The sequence below is a fragment of the Bufo gargarizans genome, chromosome 4 (assembly GCF_014858855.1).
Source record: "Bufo gargarizans isolate SCDJY-AF-19 chromosome 4, ASM1485885v1, whole genome shotgun sequence".
Taxonomy (NCBI): Eukaryota; Metazoa; Chordata; class Amphibia; order Anura; family Bufonidae; genus Bufo; species Bufo gargarizans.
This window is the reverse complement of record NC_058083.1, coordinates 181,215,088-181,241,213: the sequence shown is the minus strand read 5'-3', so window position 1 is coordinate 181,241,213 and position 26,126 is coordinate 181,215,088. Positions and strand designations below refer to the sequence as shown.

General features: G+C 43.4%; 1 protein-coding gene across 1 annotated transcript in view; it reads left to right on the top strand.

Annotated features, from left to right (window-relative positions):
• Window positions 1-26,126, top strand: part of PRKCI (protein kinase C iota) — a 100,745-nt gene that overhangs the window by 24,868 nt on the left and 49,751 nt on the right. Inside the window, exons 2-8 of the mRNA XM_044292585.1 lie at window positions 11,812-11,933; window positions 18,203-18,292; window positions 18,590-18,640; window positions 20,609-20,694; window positions 21,739-21,876; window positions 22,039-22,090; window positions 23,908-23,966. Coding sequence (XP_044148520.1) covers window positions 11,812-11,933; window positions 18,203-18,292; window positions 18,590-18,640; window positions 20,609-20,694; window positions 21,739-21,876; window positions 22,039-22,090; window positions 23,908-23,966 — 598 coding nt within the window. The remainder of the gene's footprint in view (window positions 1-11,811; window positions 11,934-18,202; window positions 18,293-18,589; window positions 18,641-20,608; window positions 20,695-21,738; window positions 21,877-22,038; window positions 22,091-23,907; window positions 23,967-26,126) is intronic.

Sequence of the window (26,126 nt, the reverse complement as noted above, 5' to 3'; positions counted from 1 at the left end):
GCTATAGGGATATAGCAACAAGGAGCAGCCATGCTGCAATCAAGAACCACACAGCCATTCGGCCCACAGCTTCCTTTCATTTAACGAATGAAGAGCACACTGCATAGTCGGTCACCCTAAGGCAGGCATCCTCAAACTGCGGCCCTCCAGCTGTTGCAAAACTACAACTCCCAGCATGCCTGAACAGTCTACAGGTATCGGCCTACAGCAGGGCATTGTGGGAGTTGTAGTTTTACAACAGCTGGAGGGCTGCAGTTTGAGGATGCCTGCCCTAAGGGCTGTTTCACACGAGCGGATGCCGTGCGTGACATCCACTCCGTGAAAGAGTGCCAAGACCCGATGCAGACTGCAGAGACACGGAGCAGATAATGCTCCGTGCCTCTCTGTGATCTCTTTACTACGAAATCACAGTGAGATAAAGTTGTCACCGTGATTTCGTAGTAAAGAGATCACAGAGAGGCACGGAGCATTATCTGTCATGTTAATGCTCCGTGCCTCTGCTGTCAGCATCGGGTCTTGGCACTCTTTCACGGAGCGGATGTCACACACGGCATCCGCTCGTGTGAAACAGCCCTAATACTTCCGTACTGCAGTGTATTATACCTGTCTGTAGTAGCCCTACTTCATATGTCCGTGATTTCCATCAGTGAGTGTGAGCCTAAGGCCTCATGCACACAACCTTTTTTGTTGTCCGCATCTGAGCCGCATTTTTTGCGGCTCGGGTGCAGACCCATTCACTTCAATGGGGCAGCAAAAGATGCGGACAGCACTCCGTGTGCTGTCCGCATCCGTTGCACCGTTCCGTGGCCCCGCAAAAAAAAATATAGCATGTCCTATTCTTGTCCGTTTTGCAGACAAGAATAGGCATTTGTACAATGGGCCGCCCGTTCCGTAAATTGCGGCTTCAGTTTTTTTGCGGATCCGCAGCTTGCGGACCGCAAAAGAACGGCGCGGTCGTGTGCATGAGGCCTAAACCAGGAGAGGAGGCTACAGAGAGATAAGGTGTAATGGAAAAAATTTGCACCAGTTCTGTATCTTTGACCTACACTTGGTTTTGGCTCACAATCGCTGACCAAGCGCTTACGTGTGAATAAGGCCTTATACTAACAGGCCTATTAGACACTGCTTATGGTAGAGCCTAATAGGCTTCCACAGGTGGCAGGCCTGAAGGTTGTTAGGCTTCCAACTGCCATAACAACAATTGTCCACTCACAATTGCGTCGGGGGGCATGAGGGTATATCGGTCACTCTGGCAAACAATTTAGATGTGGTTGCTGTTGACTGTGACTAGTGTTGAACAAAGTGAGCTTCAGATGCTTGTTCAAAACTTCGGAATAATACTGTATGGCGATTCGTCTCCGTACAATATTAGAATGCATGGGCACCGATGAGCCGAAGTAAGTTATTTGCGAAGTGAATGAATTGACTTTGGATCTCTGATGCCAAGAGGCGGCCGGAATAAAACGACAGCACACTGCGGTTTTTGTCCGGCCGACAATCGGCGGTTTGCCGGCTGTTCCCCCGCATCCACACGTCCCCTACCTCTAATATCTGTGTGAGCATTGATATAAAAGCAGCAGTTCTGCTGTGTGCATGCACCCCAAAGGGAAAAAGTTATCTCCATCATAGAAAACAAATCTCTGCTCTTCCTGTTTTCCCATCTAATCAGCCGTTACAGAGCGAGGTTACATAATACTCATAGAAACCACAAGACCTCCTGCCCATAACCATATCCATTTTGCAATCTGCAAAATCCCGGATCCGCAAAATACAGATGCAGTCCACGTGGATCATGCAATTTTTGCTGGGCCTATTGTAATAAAATAAAACGGACAAGAAAAGTACAGGTTTTATAATTTGCGGCCCGGTCACAATGATATTTGTGTGCTGTCCATTTTAGTTTTGTTTGTTTGTTTTTTGCGGACCCATAGAAATTCATCTATGAATGAAATACAGGTGAAACTCGAATAATTAGAATATTGTGCGAAGTTGATTTATATCAGCCTTAGGCTACTTTTACACTTGCTTTTTGTGCGGATCCATTTGTATTATCTGTAACATAGCCAAGACGGATCCGTGTTCTAATGTGCCAGATTGTGTCAGGGAAAACAGTTCCGTCCCTGTTGACTTACATTGTGTGCCAGGACGGATCCGTTTGGCTCAGTTCCGTCAGACGGGCACCAAAACGCTCCATTCCAGAGCAGAACGGAGGCAAACTTATGCATTCTGAGTGGATCCTTTTCCATTCAGAATGCATTAAGGGCAAAACTGATCCATTTTGGACCGCTTGTGAGAGCCCTGACAAATGGAAAGCCAAAACGCGAGTGTGAAAGTAGCCTTATTTAAACCCCCAAAGTCACAATCTCTGGTCCCCTTTGCTCAGGGGGTATGGATTAATCAGCTGACTAGAGTGTGACACTGAGTCTAGAATATTGAACCTTTTCACAATATTCTAATTTTAATTAGCATTACTGAAATAAATTAACTTTTGCACAATATTCTAATTTTTCGAGTTTCACCTGTAAATGAGTCTGTTTGCGATCCGCAAAAAATGTGGATTGGACATGGACAAATATGGTCCTGTGCATTAGGCCTAAAATGACTCTTGAACTGATTGGTAATTTACCAGCTGTAGGGGGTGTAGAGCTAGCAGTTATACCTGGGCCCTAGAGCCTAAGGGGGTCTTGTTACAGATTTAGCATGGGGGCCCTAAAGCTATTAGTCACGCTTGTGGATCTGTGCTGCGCAGGTTGTATTGTCATATTCTCTGTCTTGTATGCCGCATACAGATGTACATTACCTGCAAGCCTTGGTGGTTATGTGGACAGATGAAGTGCTGCTGCAGAGAGAGATCATTGACGGCTGATCTCATTAATTTTATACTGCCAAATGATGTCTAATTATTTTTGCTGGGAGAGGCGGATGTTAGTAAAGAAAGGGGGGAAAAAGAGCAGCACAAATGAAACTGATGGGAGAGAATACGTCGACTTGTCGGAGCACGCTGAGCTGGCGCGGCACCACCGCTGATTTCCTGGGGAGTTGCTGTAATTGGATGTACATTGCCATATGGCGGTGTTATAATGTGTAGGACACACATTAACCCCTTCAGTGAGGTGAAAAGAACAGTGAGGTTCTGTGTCTGGCATATGTGTTTATAACTAAATATATATTCTATTAGCGGGTTCAGTCATTTATCATAAAAGGCACTCAGAATCAAGAATAAAGGCGTGCAATATCTATTGATGCGCAAAGAAGCCGAGTAAAGGTGTGGTGATGCAACTCTGCCTACAATCTGATGTGTATGGGAGGCAGCCCTGCTCCCCTCCAGTGTCTGCGGTCAGGGACATTAAGGATTGGGCAATAGTATATTTTAAGGCTACTTTCACACCAGCATTTTTTACTGGATCCGGCAGGGTTCAGCAAAAACACTTCCGTTACTGATAATACAACCGTCTGCATCCGTGCAAAAAAAAGGGTTGAAGGAAATCCAGCTCCACTTTGATAAAGGAATATAAATTTATTTTGCTTGCGGTAAAATCTCATCCATCAGTTACAAAAATAGCAGTCTTGTCTACGCGTTTTGGGCTACCAGAGACCATTCCAGCCCTTCCTCATGACACAGTAAGACATTAAAAGTGAGACCTTTTAAAGGGGAGGGTGCACCTGTATTCACTAATTGTCTTTACAGGCCTGCAACCGCCCCCAAGAAAAGGTGCCACACCTTCAAACAGCTCTTCTCGTGAAAAATAAAAGAAAAAACAAAAGAACATTGAACCATACATATACATAGTAAAAATAACTATGCAAAAGAAGGAAGGATACGCATAAGGCTACTTTCACACTAGCGTTCGTCGGTCCGCTCGTGAGCTCCGTTTGAAGGGGCTCACGAGCGGACCCGAACGCAGCCGTCCAGCCCTGATGCAGTCTGAATGGAGAGGATCCGCTCAGACTGCATCAGTCTGGCGGCGTTCAGCCTCCGCTCCGCTCGCCTCCGCACGGACAGGCGGACAGCTGAACGCTGCTTGCAGCGTTCGGGTGTCCGCCTGGCCGTGCGGAGGCGTGCGGATCCGTCCAGACTTACAATGTAAGTCAATGGGGACGGATCCGTTTGAAGATGCCACAATGTGGCTCAATCTTCAAGCGGATCCGTCCCCCATTGACTTTACATTGAAAGTCTGGACGGATCCGTCCCAGGCTATTTTCACACTTAGCTTTTTTTTTGCCATTTTAATGCAGACGGATCCGTTCTGAACGGAGCCTCCGTCTGCATTATTATGAGCGGATCCGTTCAGAACGGATCCGCCCGAACGCTAGTGTGAAAGTAGCCTAAAGTGTATGCTGGATATACACAAATTATTTTGTTGAAGTGCTGGGTGGGTGGTGATGATGTTCGTGCTGGGGACGCTGATCACCCTGTTGCGTCCACAAGTGATCCCTCTACCCATGATGTTGTAAGCCCGCAAAATATAAGTAATATGAGTTTTCATGAAATGATGCACGTATGTGAACTTCAGGAGTCAAATACAGTCCTGGGTGATCTGGAATTAAATAGGTAATTGCACTTATCCGATTCAATCCAGATCCCCAGCACTGGATCGATACCAAGATTTGGTGGAACGCAATTTGGTTTTGCTGCATGATCAGATCAATCAGAATCCTGGGCTTCGCAACAATGTCACTAAAAATGAAAAAAAAAGGCACTCCAAGATTTGAAATCGAGGGTGGACATTGTAATAAAACAATCTGACAAAGGGGGTGGGGTTGTCGTGCTAGACAGCGGTCTCTATAGGACCCAGATTGAATCCATGCTCAGTGACACTACAGCAAGCATGTCAAACTCAAAGGCTAACATGGGCCAAAAAAACTAAATTTAAGTTTATGTGGGCCGCATAAAAAAAAAACGCCTGGCCGTGCGGAGGCGTGCGGATCCGTCCAGACTTACAATGGAAGTCAATGGGGACGGATCCGTTTGAAGATGACACAATATGGCTCAATCTTCAAACGGATCCGTCCCCCATTGACTTTCAATGTAAAAGTCTGGACGGATCCGTCTGAGGCTACTTTCACAGTTAGATTTTTTTTTACAATATAATGCAGACGGATCCGCTCTGAACGCAAGTGTGAAAGTAGCCTTAGGGGCGAGAACCTGGGATCTTTCATCCCTTGTCCTATTCAGCTCTATCAGGGTGAATAGGACTTCACACTGTCCCTGCTGCTCTGTGCCTTGTGCACACAGCATCAGGGATGTTACCATGGCAACCAGGGCTTCTGTAGCATCCTGGCTGCCATGGTAACTGATCGGAGCCCCAGGCTTACACAGCTGGGGCTCCGATCAGAAACTGCCACTGCACCACCAATGAGGGGGAGGGGAGAGGTCCCTGTGGCCACTGCCACCAATGATTTCAATACTGGGGGGGTTGAGAGGGGCTGGCGCACTGTGCCACCAATGATTTTAATGGGATGGGGGGGTTGAGGGGGGGGGGCACACTGCACCACCAATGATAAATTACCCCTTTATACAGGAGGCGGGTACTGGCAGATCAGCAGTTAACCCCTCAGGTGCGGCACCTAAGGGGTTAACTGCCTCTGATCGCAGCTCCCTGTCAGGGGCAGGGTGCCGGCAATGCGATTCTGCTGCCGGCACCCGCCTCCTGTATTGTGTTAAACTACTTTCACTATCAGGCCACACAGAGCGGCGCCCAGCGATGTCTCAGCACTCACCATTAGTCCTGGGCGCTGCTCGTTCGACTGCAGTGCTCCATTACTGTCTCCTCTCCTGCTCCACATGCTGCTGATTACTATCGGAGCGATGGGAGGAGACATCAGCTTCACTAGTGGGCGTTCCTTCTTCCTGGCTGTAGCACTGTCCAATCGCAGCGCAGGGAGAAGGAACGCCCACTAGTGAAGCTGATGTCTCCTCCCATCGCTCCGATAGTAAGCAGCATGTGGAGCAGGAGAGGAGACAGTAATGGGGCACTGCGGGCGAACGGAGCGGCACCCAGGACTAATGGTGAGTGCTGGGCGCCGCTCTGTGTGAAAATAGTCCAATCATTGGTGGCGCAGTGCGCCCCCCCTCCTCCCCCCCCCCTCTATTCTCATTGGTGGCGCAGTGCGCCCGCCCCTCCTTCCCCCTCTATTCTCATTGGTGGCGCAGTGCGCCCGCCCCTCCTCCCCCCCCCCTCTCTTCTCATTGGTGGCAGCGGCAGCAGCACAGGGGGAGGGAGGACAGCTTCCTTCTCCCCGTGCTGCTGAGAGAACATGAGCGTGCCGATAGCAGCGCGCTCATGTTCAGAAATACTTGCCGGGCCGCAAAAATATTCATTGCGGGCCGCATGCGGCCCGCGGGCCGCATGTTTGACACCCATGCACTACAGTATATGTCACCCTTAGTGACAACCCCCTCCCCTCTTTTCAGAAGGAATTACGGGATATCCTGGATCTAGAGACCTGATTAGGTTTCCTAAGTAATAAGGAATCGGAATATATTTATATTCCATCTCCTGTTATTCCAGTGTTTCACGCACTTCCGAAAACGCACAAAAATGTTTTTTCCACCTCCCCTTAGGCCAATCCAGCTGCTTATACCACTAATACCTGGTTTTCTTAAAGACACTGCATCCGTTCTGCAAACTATTGAAAACATTGAATGGTCCTCGAATTATGTATGGATCACAGCGGACGTAGTGTCTCTGTATACCAACATCCCTCATGAACTGGCCATAAAATCTCTAACTTGGTTCCTAAAACTATATGGGAATATTACTGCAGGCTTGCAGGAATATGTTTTGATGGTGGTAGACTTCCTCCTCAGGCGCAATTGAAAGTCAATGGGGGACGGATCTGTTTTATATTGTGTCAGAGAAAATGGATCCGCATCCCAGGACGGAAAGCAAACCGCAGCATGAGAACGGAACAGAATGCATTTTGGAGCATTCCGTTCTGTTCAGTTACGTTTTGTCCCCATTGACAATGAATGTGAGCAAAACTGAAAAGTTTTGTTCCGGTATTGAGACCCTATGACGGATCTCAATACCAGAAAATATTAACGCTAGTGTGAAAACAGCCTAACAGACCCAAATCTTTCCTCCCATAAGATCAGCAGTGGGTTTGTGTGGCAGCCACTTGTTCCAGGAGCCGGCCTGCTCAGTAGGAGATTTGGGGGCCGGGGTAGTTTTTGGGCTCCAGCAGCAAATTGCTAGAGGTTTGAGCTATAGGATGATTTACATAAAGAAACCACTAGTCCTTTCTGACAAGTGCAGACCATATTACCTACACCTTTTTATGTTTTTTTATTTATTAGAAAATACTATGTGTATGTATTTTTTTTTTATGCAACTTTTTTAATGTAATTTTTCTATTGTATCATTTCCTAAGGGAATACCAGCAGAACAAAATGACACACCTATAACAAGTTGTGTTTTGGCCCCTTCTCTCCTTGTTGCTGCAGCAGTACCATGCTGTATTCAGCGCGTGACTGCTGCAGCCAATTACTGGCCGCGTCGGCAGTGATTGGCTGCAGTGGTCTCGTGCACGTCACTGCTGCAATAAGAACAGCAGACCCCGTTGGGAGGGCAAAGAAGCAGTGCTGAAACAGAGGAGGCTCGGGAGAGTAGGAATACAAACAAAAACATGGGAAATAACATTTATGTTTTGACAAAATACAGAATGCTCTTGGAGTTTTCAGGCTTTTTTCCCTTAGACTGAAAAATGGCCCAAAAAAGGTTGTGTAAAATTCTACAATAAAAAAAAAAAGTAGAGGAAAAAAAAGAAAAATAATGGTGTTTTTTTTTTTTTGTTTTTTTTTTAACCACAACCAGAAGTGGATCCGACATATGGAAGTGGTGCATATCGTTCCATAATGCCTTTTCTCAGTGTGTGTTCCACTTCTGGTTTTAGCCTGCAAATTCTGAATGAGCTCTTGGGGTACGTTCACACACGACGGAAGAAGTGTGGATTTGTGTGCGGAGAGTCTTTACCATTTTGTAGTACCAATCGAGTGTATGAGATTTGAAGAAATCTTATCCACATACTATGGAAAAAATCTGCAGGGTAAATTGAGCTGTGGTGTGAATTTTAGAACAGTGGCGGCACGCCAGTTTATGCCGCGGATTTCATCCTTTGCAATGCAGTAGGGTAAAATCCGCATGTAAGTCATGCAGATTTTGCTGCAGATCCACGGCAAAGTCCATGTTGGATTTTCTGGAAGGCTTTAGTTCCCATGTGGATGTACCCTAAAGCAGTTCTCCGGGACTTGATAGCTTTTTGTCTTGTTAAATGTGTAAATTAGAATATCTACCGTTTGGTTCCATGCTGCTGATAACCAGTATGTGACGTCACGTGTTCCCAGGGACCAGTTATCACAACAGACGTTCTGCGGTGACATGACTGCACACTATTATTTACCAAGGATCAGGAACTAGCGGGTCAAAAAACACAAGTTGGTCAGCACCCCATGGAAAACGTTATTTTTTTTGGATCTTGCATTTTTAAAGGAACCTTCATATTGTGAACTGCAGACTGCCCACAACATGAGATGTTAGTGTAGTTCTGTTCTCGTGCTATTATTTCTTGCGTGTGGTGATATACTGGTCGGAGGAGACCTCTAATGAATGCCGTCGTTTATGGGATGTAATTACCTGCTGGGGGGAGGACGAGAGACTGTTGATAAGTATGCATTCCCAGTTCCTGTGGGTCTCTTGCTGGTCGGTAATTACTGCCTCTAATCTCCATATTGTCACAAGCTTCAAAAGGTTTATTCCAAGAATAATTTATTTAGATTTTCGTTTTGCAACGATGACTCCTATTATATGGAAATGCAGCATGGTGGCCTGGTGGTCACGCAGTGCTGGAATCTTGGGCAAATGTTGTATAATCGTATGTTCGAGTGCCCTCCAGATATTCTGTGTACCCCTACACTTATGAAACTGACCCCAATGTATGCTGTAATGATGGATCATTAACATGTAAAACTCATTAGCATAGGGAAGAATGCTGGGTTCATCCTCATGAGTTGTGCTCGACCAGTTTTTAGGTCTGAGCTGGGCAGAACCTTTTGACATTTTTGTGTGCCGGTCCCATGTCCAAAGCCAGAAATACAAGGACAGAAGAATGCTGCATGATGGTGCAGGGAGACATCCGACATTACAACTGATAATATAGGCACAGCACTCACCTGCTCATCGTTTGGAACGCAGCCCTAAAGTTAAATGCAAAAAAGAGGAACAAATTCCAGCTTCCCAATAAAAACGATGGTCTTTATTAAACCAGCGCTAAAAACTCCATAGATAAAAAAAATATCTACGCGCTTTGGATTAAATCATTAGAATCCTTACTTATGAGTAAGGAGTCTATTGTTTTGATCCAAAATGCGTAGTGTTTTTTTCTATGGGAGTTTTTATCGCTTGTTTAATAAAGACCACAGTTTTTATTGGGAAGCTGGAATTTGTTTCTCTTTTTAGGAAAAAGGTCCAGGTCCAGCATCAGAAAAAGTTTAAAATCCAATTTTATTCAAATATGCAATAGAATGAAAGCATCTAGGGGCACATCCATGGGTAGATATTACTGCTTACCCATTTCAAGCCTGTAAAGGACTTGAAACGCTCCATTGGGAATGCAGTCTACCAGTGAATGTGCACCTCGATGCTTTTAATATGTACTTGAATAAAATTCGTTTTTTTTTTTTTTTATTTTTTTTTTTTCAGTGCTGGATCTGGTCCTTGCATTTTTGCTCTGCTACCCAGGACCCGGCCTGGCATTCTTTCTGTGCGCGGTATCTTCGCTGTTGTTCCTGGGGGCTGGGGGCACGATCGGCTACGTGGTGGTGAGCTGACTCCTCTGCTTTGTACTTTGTTGTTCACATTCCAGCCGAAGGGCCGTTTGCTAAAAATGATCCCTTAGAAAACCAATGGGATCAGTTCTAGTTAAGATTCCTTTTGGTGTTTTTCTAGTACGGCAGAGGGGAAAGATAACGGATGGCCAGCTGTTTGCAAACACATACCTCCGTGGGCAGAAGATCCATCCACAAATGTATTTATCCTGTAAATATACTGTATTATAGCTGGCTGTATTACATGCTTGTGATGGTACTTTGTCACCTGCTTCATGGTAAATAAGATGAGTGTAATCTGTGATTCCCACCCCACCCACACTCGGCTCTTCTGTTACTGCTGTGTATCGGGGGATTAGCAAACCGAAGCAGATAGGCTTATAATATATACAGGTCTTCCTATGAATATCTATTACATTTCTATTGTGTGGAGTATCTTGGCAAGCGCTCCCAGTTCTTGCAGGCTTATGATATCCTCCTCATGCAGATATGCAGTATTTATTGAGAGGAAGTCTGCTAGACATTCTCCAAGGAAAAATACCCTGGTTTCTTAAGTGGTAAGAATCTAGAGTTTTCTGGTTAGGCTACTTTTACACTAGCTTCTCTATTTTCTGGTATTGAGATCCGTCATAGGGTCTCAATACCGGAGAAAAACGCTTCCATTTTGTCCCCATTCATCGTCAATGGGGACAAAATGTAACTGAACAAAACGGAGTGCTACAAAACGCGTTCCGTTTGGTTGCCTTCCCATCCCGGGAACGAACCACAGCAAGCTGCAGTTTTCTTTCCGTCATGAGATTCGGAGCAAGACGGATCCATCATGACCCACAATGCAAGTCAATGGGGACGGATCGGTTTAGCTCTGACACAATAGAAAATGGATCCGTTCCCAATTGACTTTCAAAGGAGTTCATGACTGATCCGTCTTGGGTATGTTAAAAATAATGCAACCGGATCCGTTCATAATGGATGCAGATGGTTGTATTATCAGTAACAAAAGTGTTTTTGTGTGAAAAAACGCTGGTGTGAAAGTAGCCTTACTTTCCACATGGATTTATATTTTTATTTAGTGTGCTGCCCGTTGCTGAGCCAAATGTGTATGGGGAAGGGGGGGTCGAGAGAGAGAGTCGTCTGTTGACTATGGTTCGACCAACAACTACTAAATATGTGTGACCGCCCTTACAGGTCAGTGGCTTCAGATTCCTGGAAAGCAATTACTAATAGTTCTGGCTATTAACACTATGTAAAATTTTTCTTTTTTGCACTGGTTCCTTCAATGTTAGGCCATAAAACCATTTTTTTTTGTGTGTGTGTGGGGGGGGGGGGGGGGTCCAACCAATTGGTCGTCCATCTGTTTCCTACTAAAAATCTAATTTATATTGCCAGCTTCAGCTCATCCACCGCTTCTTGCCTTTTCATATGTGCCTTAATTTTAATGCTGTCCCATGGTACCCTTGTTTATGAAAATGACTAATGGTGAATAGATACATAGTGTATGATAATGCACCAGACCGCTAATGCTGGTAATTGGCTCCAATGCTCTCCTTTGCGCAGGACAAAGGCTTTTTCTGGAGATCTGGTGACGTACTCTCCACAGGTAAAGCTAGGTGGTTGCTTTCACCTAACCGTGAGCCCGGTGACGTCACCAGCACTAATGGGTGGCTGAGGCAACGCTGAAGCCTGCCCATCAGTGCCGGTGATGTCACCAGGAACACTGCTAGGTGGAACGTCTGCCTAGTATTGTTAAAAACATAAACAAATCATGCTCCTATCAGGGGGGCCGGAGATGCTGAACCCAGACAACCCCTTTAAGTAAGGTCATCTTTGCAGCGGCAAAAACAAACACCACTGGGAGCACTGGAGTGGCTGCAGAGAAGTATGGTTTTCTGTGGAGTGCATTTCTTTTCTCACCTAATGGTTTTATTCACTGATCTTCTTTCTGACCATATATCAAAATTAGCTTCTTTTTTTTTTTCTTTTCACAGAGACATCATGATTACCCATTTTGACCCCACCATCACCTTTGATGGGCTTTGTACCGAGGTGAAGGAGATGTGCGCCTTTGACAATGAGCAGCTCTTCACAATGAAGTGGATTGATGAAGAAGGTAAGAACTGCAAACAATCCTAACTTAACTCCTGCGGCATGGGCAAAGATTCGGTATGGCAACCCCTTGCAAAACATGCACACATTTGCCTACAGAGAGCTTACTAAATGTACGCCCTCACCCCAAAACATAACACGTATACCACACGCATCAATAGCATTTTCTTTTTGATACACACAGACATAGACCACTGTCACACGGCAGTATTTGGCATCAGGATTTGAGAAAACATATAAAGGAAAGATTTTGCACCTATTTCTTGTTTTTGACCCCCTTCTGGTTTTTGGCTTAAAAATTCTGATGCAAAATACTGACCAAATAATGGCCGTCTGAGTAAAGCTTTATGTTCCTTACACACACACAAATAGACAATGCAGACACATATGTACATATGTATGCTGTAAACACATGTATGTGTACACACATTGCATGTACTTGCCTCTCCTGCAGAGCCATCACAGCAGTAGGCCTCATGCACACGACCGTTGTTTGGGTCCGCATCCGAGCCGCCGTTTTGGCGGCTCGGATACGGACCCATTCACTTCATTGGGGCTGCAAAAGATGCAGACGGCACTCCGTGTGCTGTCCTCCGCATCCGTGGCTCCGTTCCGCGGCCCCGCTAAAAGAATATAATGTCCTATTCTTGTCCACGCTTTGCGGACAGGAATAGGCATTTATATTGCCGGCGCTTGTTCCGTTCCGCAAATTGCGGAAGGCAACACGGCTGCTTCCGTTTTTTGCAGATTTGCAGTTTGCGCACCGCAAAAAACGGAACAGTCGTGTGCATGAGGCCGTAGAGAGCAGAGCTTCTCCCCCTCCGTCAAGGACAGACAGCTGTCTGGAACCAGTTACAGCATCTGGTAAGAAACTCTAGCTGCTGTAACTTGAAGGAAGAAAGGCATGAGAGTGAGAGGGGAGGCAGCCCCTCCAGGCTACGTCCTTGTATAGGCATATGTTAGTACCATGCGGTGCAAAGAAGAGGCAAACGTACAATGTACTGGAGAGTACTTATTATTTATTCTTATGTATGACATTCATAGATTATTTCAATATTTTCACAGTTGGTGGCAGTGGGTTGGGGAATGCTTAGGATATAACCCAGAGCAGGGAGATAATCTATCATATTGAGAATGTGGGAATCTTTCAGTATTTTATATATCATCCATTTCCTCTATGCTGGTAATGGATGTTGCTTTATCTAGCAGCAGCGGGCCTGTTCTAGCCAGGTATTTGCCTATGGCTCTGATTTTGATTTATACAAACCATAATTTGAAGCACTGTAACTCCCCGCAGCCGTGTGCCGTGCCCTGTCAGCGGTGCACAATTTATGGTGTGCATATACATGAGAGGAGTACATGTGCAGAATCTTTACAATGCAGCGCCCGCTGATAGATTCACATGCATTGCACAGCAGTTTGTCTTAGCCGCATGACATGAGCCACGGATCGGCTTTTTCCATCTTCTCATCTGTCTCAGTTTCTACTGATTATATATTAATAGCTGTGAGCTGTTTCATCGTGCTTATGATATTTCACCATTGCGCGGATTACATTTCATAATGTGATATAGCTGTATTAGAAGAGAGGCCATGAATGCAATAGCTGCCCAGGATTAACAGTAATTTATCAAAGATATACATTTCCTTTTAATAAAATAATCAGTTATAAGCACAAGGAAATCATTTGAAAGTGAAAAATATTTGCAGAAAAACACAACTATTAAAATGGACACTAAATGCTGCCATATTTAAAAGGACACTAATTATTATTATGAAGTTGTTGCCATATGTTTCTGAAAAAAAATATTGTGGTAATTGTTTTTGCAGCATTCTTGTTTTTTGCCACATCTGCAGAAAAATAAAGTGCAGTTTTCACAGGTACCAACATCTATTAGTAGGTAGAATTAAGGCTACTTTCACACTTGCGTTTTGGCTTCCCGTTTGTGAGATCCGTTCAGGGCTCTCACAAGTGGTCCAAAACGGATTTTGCCCGAATGTATTCTGAATGGAAAAGGATCCGCTCAGAATGCATCAGTTTGCCTCCATTCCGCTTTGGGGATGGGCACCAAAACGCTGCTTGCAGCGTGAAAGTAGCCTAAAATTAGGCCCCAATCCCACTGTGATAGCCTCTCCTTACAGGACGATGAATGCCCAAATGAACATTGATAGGAAAGTAATATGTAGAGGATACGGTCGGCACTGCTGTAGGTGTGGGATTTAATCTGGTGCTGCACTGATAAATGTGAGTAGCTGTGGTGCTCAGCATAAAAAACAAGTAGTATTTGCAACAAAGGAGAGAAAAGAAAAAAGAATGCGGCACTCACCAAAAAAATACTCTAAAGCTGCATTTTTTTGGTGAGTACCGCATTCCTTTTTCTGTTCTCTCCTTTGTTACGAACATTGATAGGAAAGTGTAAATATATCCGCCAGAAAGCAATTCCATCTTTTATACCGAAGCACAAATGATCTTTTGTCGGCAGCACATGTCCCTGTGTAAACAGGGGACGTGTTGGCGACAATTTGCAAACTGTAGGGGACCTGCTAACGATTGTTCGTCCCTGTGATTTTCAATCATGGCTACGTTTTCATTTGCTAGCACTGATTGATACGCTATGAAGTATATCTGTGCTCGTTTATAGGCAGATAATCTGCCGGTGTAAAAGGACCCCTGGTGTCATATAGGCTTGGATAAGCACATCCGCGGGACGCCATTCCCCCAACAGGGGATGTTTGTATACTGCATAAAAATGGTATGGATTAGTTTAGGCTACTTTCTCACTCGCGTTTGGTGCGGATCCGTCGTGCATCTGCACAGAATGATCCGTTCAGATAATACAACCGTCTGCATCCGTTCAGAACGGATCCGTTTGTATTATCTGTAACGTAGCCAAGACAGATCTGTCATGAACACCATTGAAAGTCAATTCTATTGTGCCAGATTGTGTCATAGAAAACGTATCTGTCCCCATTGACTTACATTGTGTGTCAGAACGGATCCGTTTGGCTCAGTTTCCTCAGACGGACACTAAAACGCCGCAAGCAGCGTTTTGGTGTCCGCCTCCAGAGCAGAATAGAGACTGAACGGAGGCAAACTGATGCATTCTGAGCGGATCCTTTTCCATCAGAATGCATTAGGGCAAAACTGATCCGTTTTGGACCGCTTGTGAGAGCCCTGAACAGATCTCACAAACGGAAAGCCAAAGCGCGAGTGTAAAAGTAACGTTAGTAGACTGCTTTATTTCATACATTGCTGTACAGTTACATCAATTTTTATTTTTTTATGTTGCACAGTATAGATTTATTTTATTCATTTTAATATTTGTACAATGGAACCCTATGGATGAATATTTAGACTTCAGTTGTAGTCCTGCTCCTTCTTTCTGGAAACTGGAATAGTGACTTTGCTGTTTATTTCCATTCTTTCCTAATTGTATTTGGGAGGTAGGAAGAAATAGAATATAGGATGTATTCACCTGCATCGCACATGCTGCCCCCGGCCTCTGTACCCGCTATCAAGGGTTGAAAAGCAGATGTGTAAGATTTCCCCTCCACCTAAATCTCTACTTATGACCTTAGCTATACATGGCAGAGGATGGAGCAATGAGGGTTGTGTTTTAGGCAGGTTTGATTCCGGGCAAGATGGTAGATGCAGCGGGTTAACATTTCATGCCAACTTTGCTAATATGACTTGTGGTGTGGAAAACGGCACAGAAATCAGCTACCAAGCACTCAATACCCTAAAGCACAGATTTGCTCTTTTTTGTGGATCTGTACTTGTTTTTCATACATATTCCTGATTGCAATAGAAATCATGTATAACAGTTTTTATTACTTTGTTATTTTGGGTGATAAAATACATATTTAAATCATGTTTGGAGCCATTATAAAACTGCCATTGAGGACCTGGCAGATTACTGGATTTTTTGTATAGCGCTGGGGTCAACAATCTTCGGCACTTCCGCTGTTGTTCAACTACAACTCCCATCATGCACATTTGCTTGGCTGCTCTCAGAATTCCTATAAGTGAATAGAGCATGCTAGGAGTTGTAGTTTCACAACAGCTGGAGGTTGCTGACTCCTGGTAGAATGCATTAGGGGAATTCATTGCTCCCTGTGCTCCAGAATTCTGGCTTCAAAGCATCACCAAATGGGGCTTTTGTGAGTTGTTTTTTTTTTTTGGTCACTGGCATCTGCTATTAAAATCTGAGAGTATGGTTAGCTGTGGTAATGAGTTCTATCACTGTGACCTTTTAAAAAAAAAAACAGTCGCAAATAAAGTTGTAAACTCGCTGCAGTAGGGGGTAGTGTAAAAAAACTGGAATAGCATTTCTAGACAAGAGCATAAAGTTTAAAGGGGTTGTTTAACTTAAGCAACTGCTTAGGCCCCTTTCACACGGGCGAGTTTTCAGCGCTGGTGCAATCCGTGAACGCATTGCACCCGCACTGAATCCTGACCTATTCATTTCAATGGGGCTGTGCACATGAGCGATGTTTTTCACCCATCCTTCTATCTTCATTCAGCAGGACCTGCACTGACGTCACCGCGCTCACCTTGTGGTGAGCGCGATGCCGTCAGTGCAGGTCCTGCAAGATTAAGAAAGAAGACGATAACGGCTGTGCAATCAAGTGGATGAGGTGAGTAAATTATTATTATTATTATTTTTTTTTTATTTTTTTTTTACCCTCAAGGGACATTATACTTGCCATTATTTAATAGAGAATGCTATTATTTCCCATTATAACTATGTTATAATGGGAAATAATAAAATCTATATAACACCAAACCCAAACCTGAACTTCAGTGAAGAAGTCTGGGTACCACATACAGTTTTTTTTATTACGCTTGTGCAAAACGCATTAAAACGCTTTGCACTCGCGCAGAAAAAAACTGAACAACGCAATCGCAGACAAAACTGACTGAAATTGCGTGCACACCCGCGCGGGTTTCCCGCAACGCATCTGGACCTCTTCTGGGACGCCTGTGGGAAAAGGGGCCTTATATCCAGGGTTTATGACCACCCTTTAATCCAGCAGTGGCGGCCGTGCTTGCGCATTATAGGAAAGAAAGATTTCTTATGCACACTCACTTGGTCCTGGCCTTTTCCTAAGGTGCAGGAACGGCCACCACTGATGGATTGCAGGGTGGTCGTAACCATGGAAACGAGCTGTGTATAATGTGATGGAAAAATGAATCCAGCCACAATACATTAGTAAGTGCCTTGTGTTAACTTCCCTTTAGTGATAAATGACAATACTGAATGCTGAAGTGACACAACCCCTTTGAGGGTCGGCAAAACACGGACAGCGTCAATGTGTGTTCCGCATTTTGCGGGCACTAATAGAATATGCCTATTCTTGTCAGCAATTGCGGACAAGAATAGGACATGTTCTATTTTTTTTGGGAACGGAATTGCGGACCCGGACATTGTGCTGCCCTATAAAAATGAATGGGTCAAAATTGCAGACGTGTGAATGGACCCTAACAGTGGGCAGTGTTTGATAAATTTGGCTCTACGTACACCAACACAGACAGCAAATATGACTTCAAATATTATGCTCAAGATAAATTTGCACCATAGAATGAATTTCTCCTGACATGTCTGTTTTAGTAAATGGTATACATCATGAAGATTTACCAACCTATCCCTTCAAAGTATGCCACTGTATAGGCAGACGGCACCTATAGGGTTCCATTGTAACAAATGTCAGCTCAGGAGTCCTGATATTCATGAGCTCCTGCTCTTCTTATAGCAAGGACCCGGGACTCATGAATATCAGGACTCTTGAGTTTGTGCTCTGTATTGAGGGGACTCCAGCGCAAGCTGCTTACTGCTCAATATGTATTGCCTTAGTTATTGGATTGTTTCATTCCTGTTATTCCTCTTGGAAATGTATGAATAAAAAACTGTGCGTTACCGTTTCCCCTGTCAATGGGGCATGTCCCTACACATTCTGACAGTATCTAACTGTGTAGGGACACATCCTATCCTCAAGGGGAATGGTACACCCAGTGGTCAGTATATTTCTAAGAGGAATAACAGAGATAATGGTACAATGCCTTGTTTTACAAGTAATTATTTAATGATATGCCAACTTCATATTATTACATATAAAGTGATTCGATAAAAATCCTGTATCCCCCATCTCATATGTGTTAATACTGTAGCACTAAATTTCCATCTATTTAATGAAAAAATATTTTTTATATATATATATATATATATACATATATATTTTTGTGTTAATGTGCTGTTGCCTTCTTTGATATCAGGAGACCCATGCACTGTGTCCTCACAGCTTGAGCTAGAAGAAGCTTTCCGGTTGTATGAACTGAATAAAGATTCCGAGCTGCTAATTCACGGTGAGAAAAGTACAATCTGTGGAGCCGCATTAATCGACGCTGCGCTGAGCTTGGATTATTGATAGATGCTCGTAATGCATGCGCTTTGTTTTAGAGAAGTCATTTACTGGTCGCACAAGTGTTTTTTTCTTTTTTTTTCTTCTGAATGTCATTGTATACAATACTGTGGTTTACTGTGCCGTTCCGTTATGTTTTTGGTGTCTCTTTTGTGTGTATATATATCGACACATTTCTCCGTGTACGTTGGGCGCCTTGCACTTTGGTTTGGCATTGTTAATCTCTTGTGTTTCTCTTTAGTCTTTCCCTGTACACCTGAGAGGCCTGGCATGCCCTGCCTAGGAGAGGACAGTAAGTAGATTTTGTTTGATTGTTTGCATGTTTGAAATACAAAATAAAAAGCATGGCAACATCACCACGAACACAAAAGCCATAGAGGGCAGTTGTGAGTATGCCAGGTAACGTCTCACACTTTTGTGCAAGTGACTTTAAAAAATATATATATTTACAGTCTTTTTTTTTTTTTTCAATTTTACAAAGCTCTTGTCACGTTTAAAAAAATAAAATAAAAAAAAGTAGGTGGTACTTTGCAGAAGTGGGGTAGCCTCTCCTGGGTTGTCAGATTTATAATTTGACTATAATTTACTGCAGAACCTGGTTGATGTTGATTGGATTTTCTGGCGCACTGATTGCTAGAAGATTTTTAAGAGGCCTGCCCCTCGTAATCAATTTGGAGCCTCTTGGTTCATCATACTTCATATTCAACATTTTTTTAATCTTCTTTTTTTTTTTTTTTTATCTACGTTTTTATGATACTGTATTAAAATATTAAAACCTAATCCTGATATATTGCAGTTTTCACTCGGTCCACTAAGCCTGATAATAGACTGACACCTTCACATCAGATATTAGCTGTATATGTAGAAAACACAGGATTACACCTTTAACAATGGGTGATGGACACAATTTGGCTCCACCTCCCTGCACAAGCTTATAGAGCATGCCTAGTCTCATAGAAGTCACTTTGTATGTGTGTGTGTGTATATATATATAAATATATACACACACAAACTTTATCCATATCTCATTTTCATTAGTAAAATAAAGTGTAGCTCATGCATTCCCTTTAAGTGTGGGTGCACTGTAAAATATCTTATAATTGTAGTATTCATTTGTCCGTCAGTTTCTTGCTAGAATGAATGGAACCTCTGTGCATAATTGACCTGCCTCTTCTTTCGAATGAGAGAATAGGACCCCCCCCCCATTTTGGGGATCAGTGGACGTCACAGTGGTCAGCCCCCCACCGGTCTGGTAGTTGTTCCCTATCCTGTTTATAGGGAATAACTGTAAAACTTGGTTTAACCCCTTTAAAGGGGTTATCCAAGATAAGAGAAATTTGGCTGCTTTGTTCCAAAAACAGCACCACCCCTGTCCGCAGGTTGTGTGTAGTATTGCAGCTCTTACCCATTGACGCCATTGAAGCCACAACCCATGGACAGGAAAGGTGCTGTTTTTGGTTGAAAGCAGCCATGTATCCTGGACAACCCCCTTAAAGAGGACCTTTCATTACAATAAAAAATCTAAACTAAGTATTGGAGAGCGGCGCCCAGGGATCTCCCTGCACTTACTATTATCCCAGCGCTGCGATTGGCCAGCACTCCAGACTGGGAGAAGGAGACGCCGGCAGGCTCCACCCAGTTAAGCTGAAAATCTGAAAATACTGGGAGAACGGAGCGGCGCTCAGGGATGATAGTAAGTGCAGGGAGATCTCTGGGCACTGCTCTCCATGTCTGTATGCTTTGTTTAGATTTTTTTATTGTAATGAAAGGTCCTCTTTAAGCCATATCTGTGATCAGTTCTACAGGTGCCAGATACTTTTTTTTTCCTGTCTGAACATATTTCAAAAAATGAGAAGAATCTGGGTAAGGCTGTTGGTGATCCCCAGGCTAATAACTTTGTACAGGTATCAGGCCTACTAATAGCCGGGCCCTGTGGCATGATGACGTCACGTGTGGTGAAGTGAGTCATCACATTCATGTGACCTCTTGTATGATGTCATCCTGCGATCGACACTGGTTACTCATGATCCCAGCCACATGATGATTTCTTTTTATTGGAAAAGGCAGAGGCTTCCTACGTTAACCACCAAAGACAAATATCAAAGTTGAACAGGCAAATACATGGAAATCTGAACCTGTCCTTTGCATGTCAGTCTACATAGATAGTATTACATGATTTGGGGTCAGACTGCATCCTGCATGATTCCTGAAGAAATGTTATAGAATTCTAACACGTTTTCTTGTTGGACACTTTTATCAGAGTCCATCTATCGACGCGGAGCAAGAAGGTGGCGAAAACTATACTGTGCAAATGGACATACCTTCCAAGCCAAGAGATTTAACAGAGTTAGTAGCATTTGTCCTAGGTTTGTCTGTGTTATGGTTGTCTTGTATCACCCAATGTCCTGATGTATATGGACCCACCGGGAATATAGCATGCTCATTAAGTCGATGGGGGAACTTTCCCTAGATGCATGCCCTGAGGCTAAGCCCTCTGCCCAGGGACGACCCCTTGTGGTGGGGACCCCCTGCCCTCGGTCCTAGGCTAGCAACTCTTGGATTGCCCTATTTTATATGGGCTAGTAGTTATTCTGTCTGGATGTATATGAGTCCACCGTTAGATTGATAACTACTAGCCCATATAAAATAGGGCAATCCAGGAGTTGCTAGCCTAGGATCGAGGGGCAGGGGGTCCCCACCACAAGGGGTCGTCCCTGGGCAGAGGGCTTAGCCTCAGGGCATGCATCTAGGGAAAGTTCCCCCATCGAGTTAATGAGCATGCTATATTCCCGGGGAATCCATATACATCAGGACATCAGTGGACCTCTATTTGTTGTGTAATTACTATTAAAAGTTAATCTCTTTATAAGGGTTATGATTTAGCTGGACTTTAGTACTCTTTACCCCTTAACCCAATATATAAAATCCTATTTAGAATTGCTGGACCTGTCTTGTATCACCGCTGTACATCTCAGAATCCGACAGTAGCCTCCTATTCTTGTAAATCTTTCCCTTCTTGAACATGGGGATCATTATTTATCACAAAGCAGACAACGATCGAGGTTGTCCATAGCAACCAATCAGATTTCTGTTTTCCAGTGCAGGTTGGAAGCTAAAAGCTTGAATCTGATTGGTTAGCTTCTCCGGTTTATGGGCCCCTATTATATATGTGACTTCTTTGACATAATTTTGAAAATCATATTGTCAGGTTATACTTCAGTGTGCAAGAAAGAGCGCGTCTCTAGGGTTTGCGTTGCCTTTGGCTGCTAATGGCTGGGGATGCATGTGTCAGGTTTTTATAGACTATCTAGAGGTGAATATTCTACAAGCTGCTTTAAATGCTTAGGGTCATGAAATGGGCGTTTTATACTTGTGGCCTTCTCTTTACAGCGAGCACACTGTGCCATCTGCACTGACCGAATATGGGGGCTAGGACGGCAAGGTTACAAGTGTATCAACTGCAAGCTGCTGGTTCATAAGAAATGCCACAAACTTGTTAGCATTGAATGTGGGCGACACACGATAGCAGTAAGTAACAGTTACCGTGCTTTTCAGATGCAATCCATTTTTTTATTATTATTTTTATTTTATTTTTTTACCTTTTGTAAATTTGTGATTTACAGCATAGCTAAAACTAATGTGTAGACGTGCATATCTAATAGGTTTTTGTTTATATTGTTATTATTGTAGGAACCAATTATACCTATGGATACACCAAGCATGAATCCACAAGTTGATCAAGGTATATAACAGCACTGCATTATTAAAAAATTTATTGTAATTATCAGGAGCCAGATATGTTGGTAGATCAATGATATCTAGTAATTTAAAGAAGACCTGTCACCTCTCCCGAGATGTCTGGTTTAATAACTACTTGCTTTCCCTATGTCATAACATCTATTCTTATGATGCTATGTTCTGCCTTTCCGCTGTTATTTCTACTAGAAGTCAATTAATTGCCTGCAACTTGCCGTAAATGTACAGATGGGTGTTACCATTTGGGGGTGCATCCCTGCACAGTCTGACACTAGCAGCACTGATTGGACAGAGTCAGACATACCCGCTACTGGTAACACCCAGCAGTACCTTTATTGCAGACTGCTGGCAATTCATTTGTAAACTTCTAACAGGAATAATACAGGAATGGCACATGACAGAGTCATGAGAGTAGAAGCTCCAGAATTGGTATTACATGGGGAATGCAAGTAGTCACTAAAATGGACATGTCAGGAGAGAAGACAGGTCCTCTTTAATCCCTTTCCGACCAGCGCCGTACTAGTATGGCGCCGGCCGGGTCTTGAAAGATCGCCCCCACTCCTCAGCGGAGCTGGTGCCATAGCTTCGGAGTGCCTGCTGTTTTATACAGCAGACAAGAGGGGCTAATGTCTGCGACTGGACATTTTAGGTGCCGTGGTCAGTCCAAATCAAAATAAATCAGATTTTTTTATTTATTTTATCACTATGGAAACGCAAGAAAAACTAGACATATAAGGTATTGCTGGATTCGTACTGACCTGTAGAATGAAAGTAACTGGTCAGTTTTATCACACGTTGAACGTCGTAAATAAAAAATGCACCCTGTTTTTTTTCCTGCTTCCCACTACATCATATGCAATATTAAATAGGGACGTTGGAAAGTACAACATGTCCCGCAAAAAACAAGCCCTCATACGGCTATGTCAACGGAAAAATAAAAATGGTATGGTTCTGGGAAGGCAGGGAGTGCGAAACGAAAGCGCGAAAACAAAAAAACCTCTGGGGTACAAGAGGTTAAGCTGGCCATGCACTTCTGACCCCTTCATGTAACACATGTGTTCTAAGTGGGGATGGGGAATAAATTGCGCTGCCAGACACCTGACGACAAAAAGATGTGTTGAAATTCAATAACATGATCCTTCTTTTCCCTGTCCTCTGTCATCAGGAGGTCAGGACACCCCCCTATACACCTTAAAGGGGTGATATTTATAATTTATGTAATGCCCGCAGCCTGCCTCTTGAAAAAGAAGATTCATATATCGATCCTCTGCTATCAGCATCATCCAGTCCCTGCACTGTCTACAGAAAATAAAGTATTTTATTAAAATGAATTATAGGCCATTTAGAATAGTTTTTAATGAAATTATTTAAAAGCTTGGTTACCCTTTAAAGAGCCAGCTGACATTATTGTAATGTGTGCGGCCTATGTTACAGACGAGTGGTATGGTGGCGATAAATATAATGCGCTCGCATCTGCCGGTTTAGCACTGGGATGTATTGTGCGGGCGTGTTTCTCTGTTTTGTCATAAAACTAGAGAACGAAAAAGAATATTGGACTCTAGGGTGCTTCAGTTCAGATTGTAACGAAACTCCTCAATGATGGCCTACACGCGTCACTAGAGAGCTGGGCACAAGTGACCAATATGCATAAATGACTGTGTGACAGATGTGGGATAGCTGGAAACTGCTGTGCCAGCTGCGATGTCACACATTCCCCGAAGTGTGTTCATATAGCCCAGCATAGACCCTTAGGAAAATAAGCTACTAAACCAGAAATGCTTTCTTATTTTTTTCCCCCTCTAGAATCCACCTATAGGCATAGGAGCCAGAATAGTATAGACCAGGATGGTGAAGAGAAAGAGGTAAACCAATTTTAAAGACTTGTTATTGTATGGCGTTGCTGACTTGAGTTAGTTTTCTCCTTTTTATATTCTATACTGTTTGCAGCCTGACATTGTTTAGCCATTTGTGTGGGAGTTTGACATCCCTCAAGATGAGAACAAGAGAAATAAGCCTCAATAGCAGGTAGTGTGCTAGTAATTGTCTGGTCACTGCTGCACTTGAGGAAGAAAATTAATAGCTGGTGCCGGACAGCGGTGACCTGTAATACCTAGTGTCATATATCTGCTATTTTTATTACCCAGTGTACTTTTAAATTGGATCTGTTTCTTGGAAACCAGTGAGACCATTCCTTCGGAATAACCTACAAGCATTGCTTGTCTAATATCTTCTTTATTGGAAGCCTTTCCAGTTTCTGGGATTTTTTTATTTTTTGATACGCTAACCAGACTTCCTGCTATTTCTACCATTTATAGTGGGTCTGAAAGCTCTGTGTATGTTGCCCAGGCCCACACTTAGATGCTCTGTGACCAGTGTTTTATTTTATTTTTTTACATTGATTTTCTACATTGGCTTAAAGGGGTCGGCCTATGTCATACATTGGTGGCATATCGCTAGGACATGTGAAGGAGAGCAGACCACGCTTGCCATTTATTGCCTTAAGTATCTAAATGTTGGCACTGCTATTTCCATCAGCCCCCTAGAAGTAAATGGAGCGGAGGCTACGCTTGCGTGGTGCGTTTCCCATAATTTCTATAGGACTTCTGAAAATAGCCAAGCACTTCATTTGGCTATTTCCAGCACTCCCTTAGAAATGAATGGAGAGCGGCTGCACATGCATGATCCACTCTCCTCCACTTTGCAGGCTCCATTTTAGAGATGGGTGCAGAACCCAAGGTGAAATCCACATCTGTCAGACATTGGCGGTATATCTTAGCAATATGCCACCAATGTATGAGTTGAGCCAACCCCTTTAAGATTTTATAATGCTCTGAATCCACACAGATTTCTATTTTATTGAAATAAATGAGGTGTTTCTTATAACATCTAGTCATATCATAGATATTATAAAGTATCTAAAGCAGGTTGACAATAAAGTTGGTTGTTGACGTCTTCTCTACTGTATCTTTGCACTCTGTTTTCTAAATTGCTCCTCAGCTCTTTACATTGATTTAAAGCGGCAGGGATTATTAAAGTACATGATGTAAACTGTAGTAAAGGTAATTTTCTTACCATTGACTGTATTTGTGACTCATAACCTCCCTTCTGATCTTCAGCTGTGTCATGTGACCAACACTCTGACCTCCAGTTGACACAGCATCTTGTGTAGACCAGTTTCCCTGTGTATTAATATTAATATGGGAGCCTCAATGTCTATCTCATAGGAATGAATAGAGAAGTAACTGACTTCCTGCCCTGTGTCAGTTGGTCACATGACACAGCTGAGGCTCAGAAGGGAGGTTATAACTCACAAATACAGTTAATGGTAAGAAGATTACAGTTTACATCATGTACCTTTCTAACAGGTCAGAGAATAAAGAGTTTTGTAGGAGTGCTTCTTTAAGACTCAGGGGTAGTCTTTGGGGTATTCATTGTGTGAACTTATTTTAGAACTATTTGCTTGGTTTGTTCTCACGATAATTTTTGGTTTCAGAAGTAATTCCTCCTGTGATGGAGATTTTAATTTGCAACTAGTGTGTGCCCAAGTATAAAAAAAATCTGTTGCAGTCTGATCCTTGAATATTTATTTCCACCTGGAAACAGTTTTTAATCTAAGTTAAATGTGAATGTAAATTATTGTATGTTAATTTGAAAAAACATGAAAGATAAAAAATAAAATAAAGTAAACTGTTTCCCACTCGCTCAACATCCTCTGCACCCCAGCAGTGTGACGCTTGGGTATTAAACCAGCAGATGAGGCTGACGATTGTCGCGAAGGAAGCATTTCTTCCTGACAATCGCATGCTCGTCATTGGAGGAGACTGCTGCTTTTACATGCAGAGATCTCCTCCACATAATGGAGAGGAGCAATCGCTAATGCCATTGCTCGTCCCCATACAAAATCATTACTTTCCGGCAGCAGCCCCTGATTAGACTGCACAATCTGCCACCGGCAAACAATTAGCCTGCTTAAAAATTGCGATTGCCCAATGAACGATCATTTGCAGCACTATTACACAGGC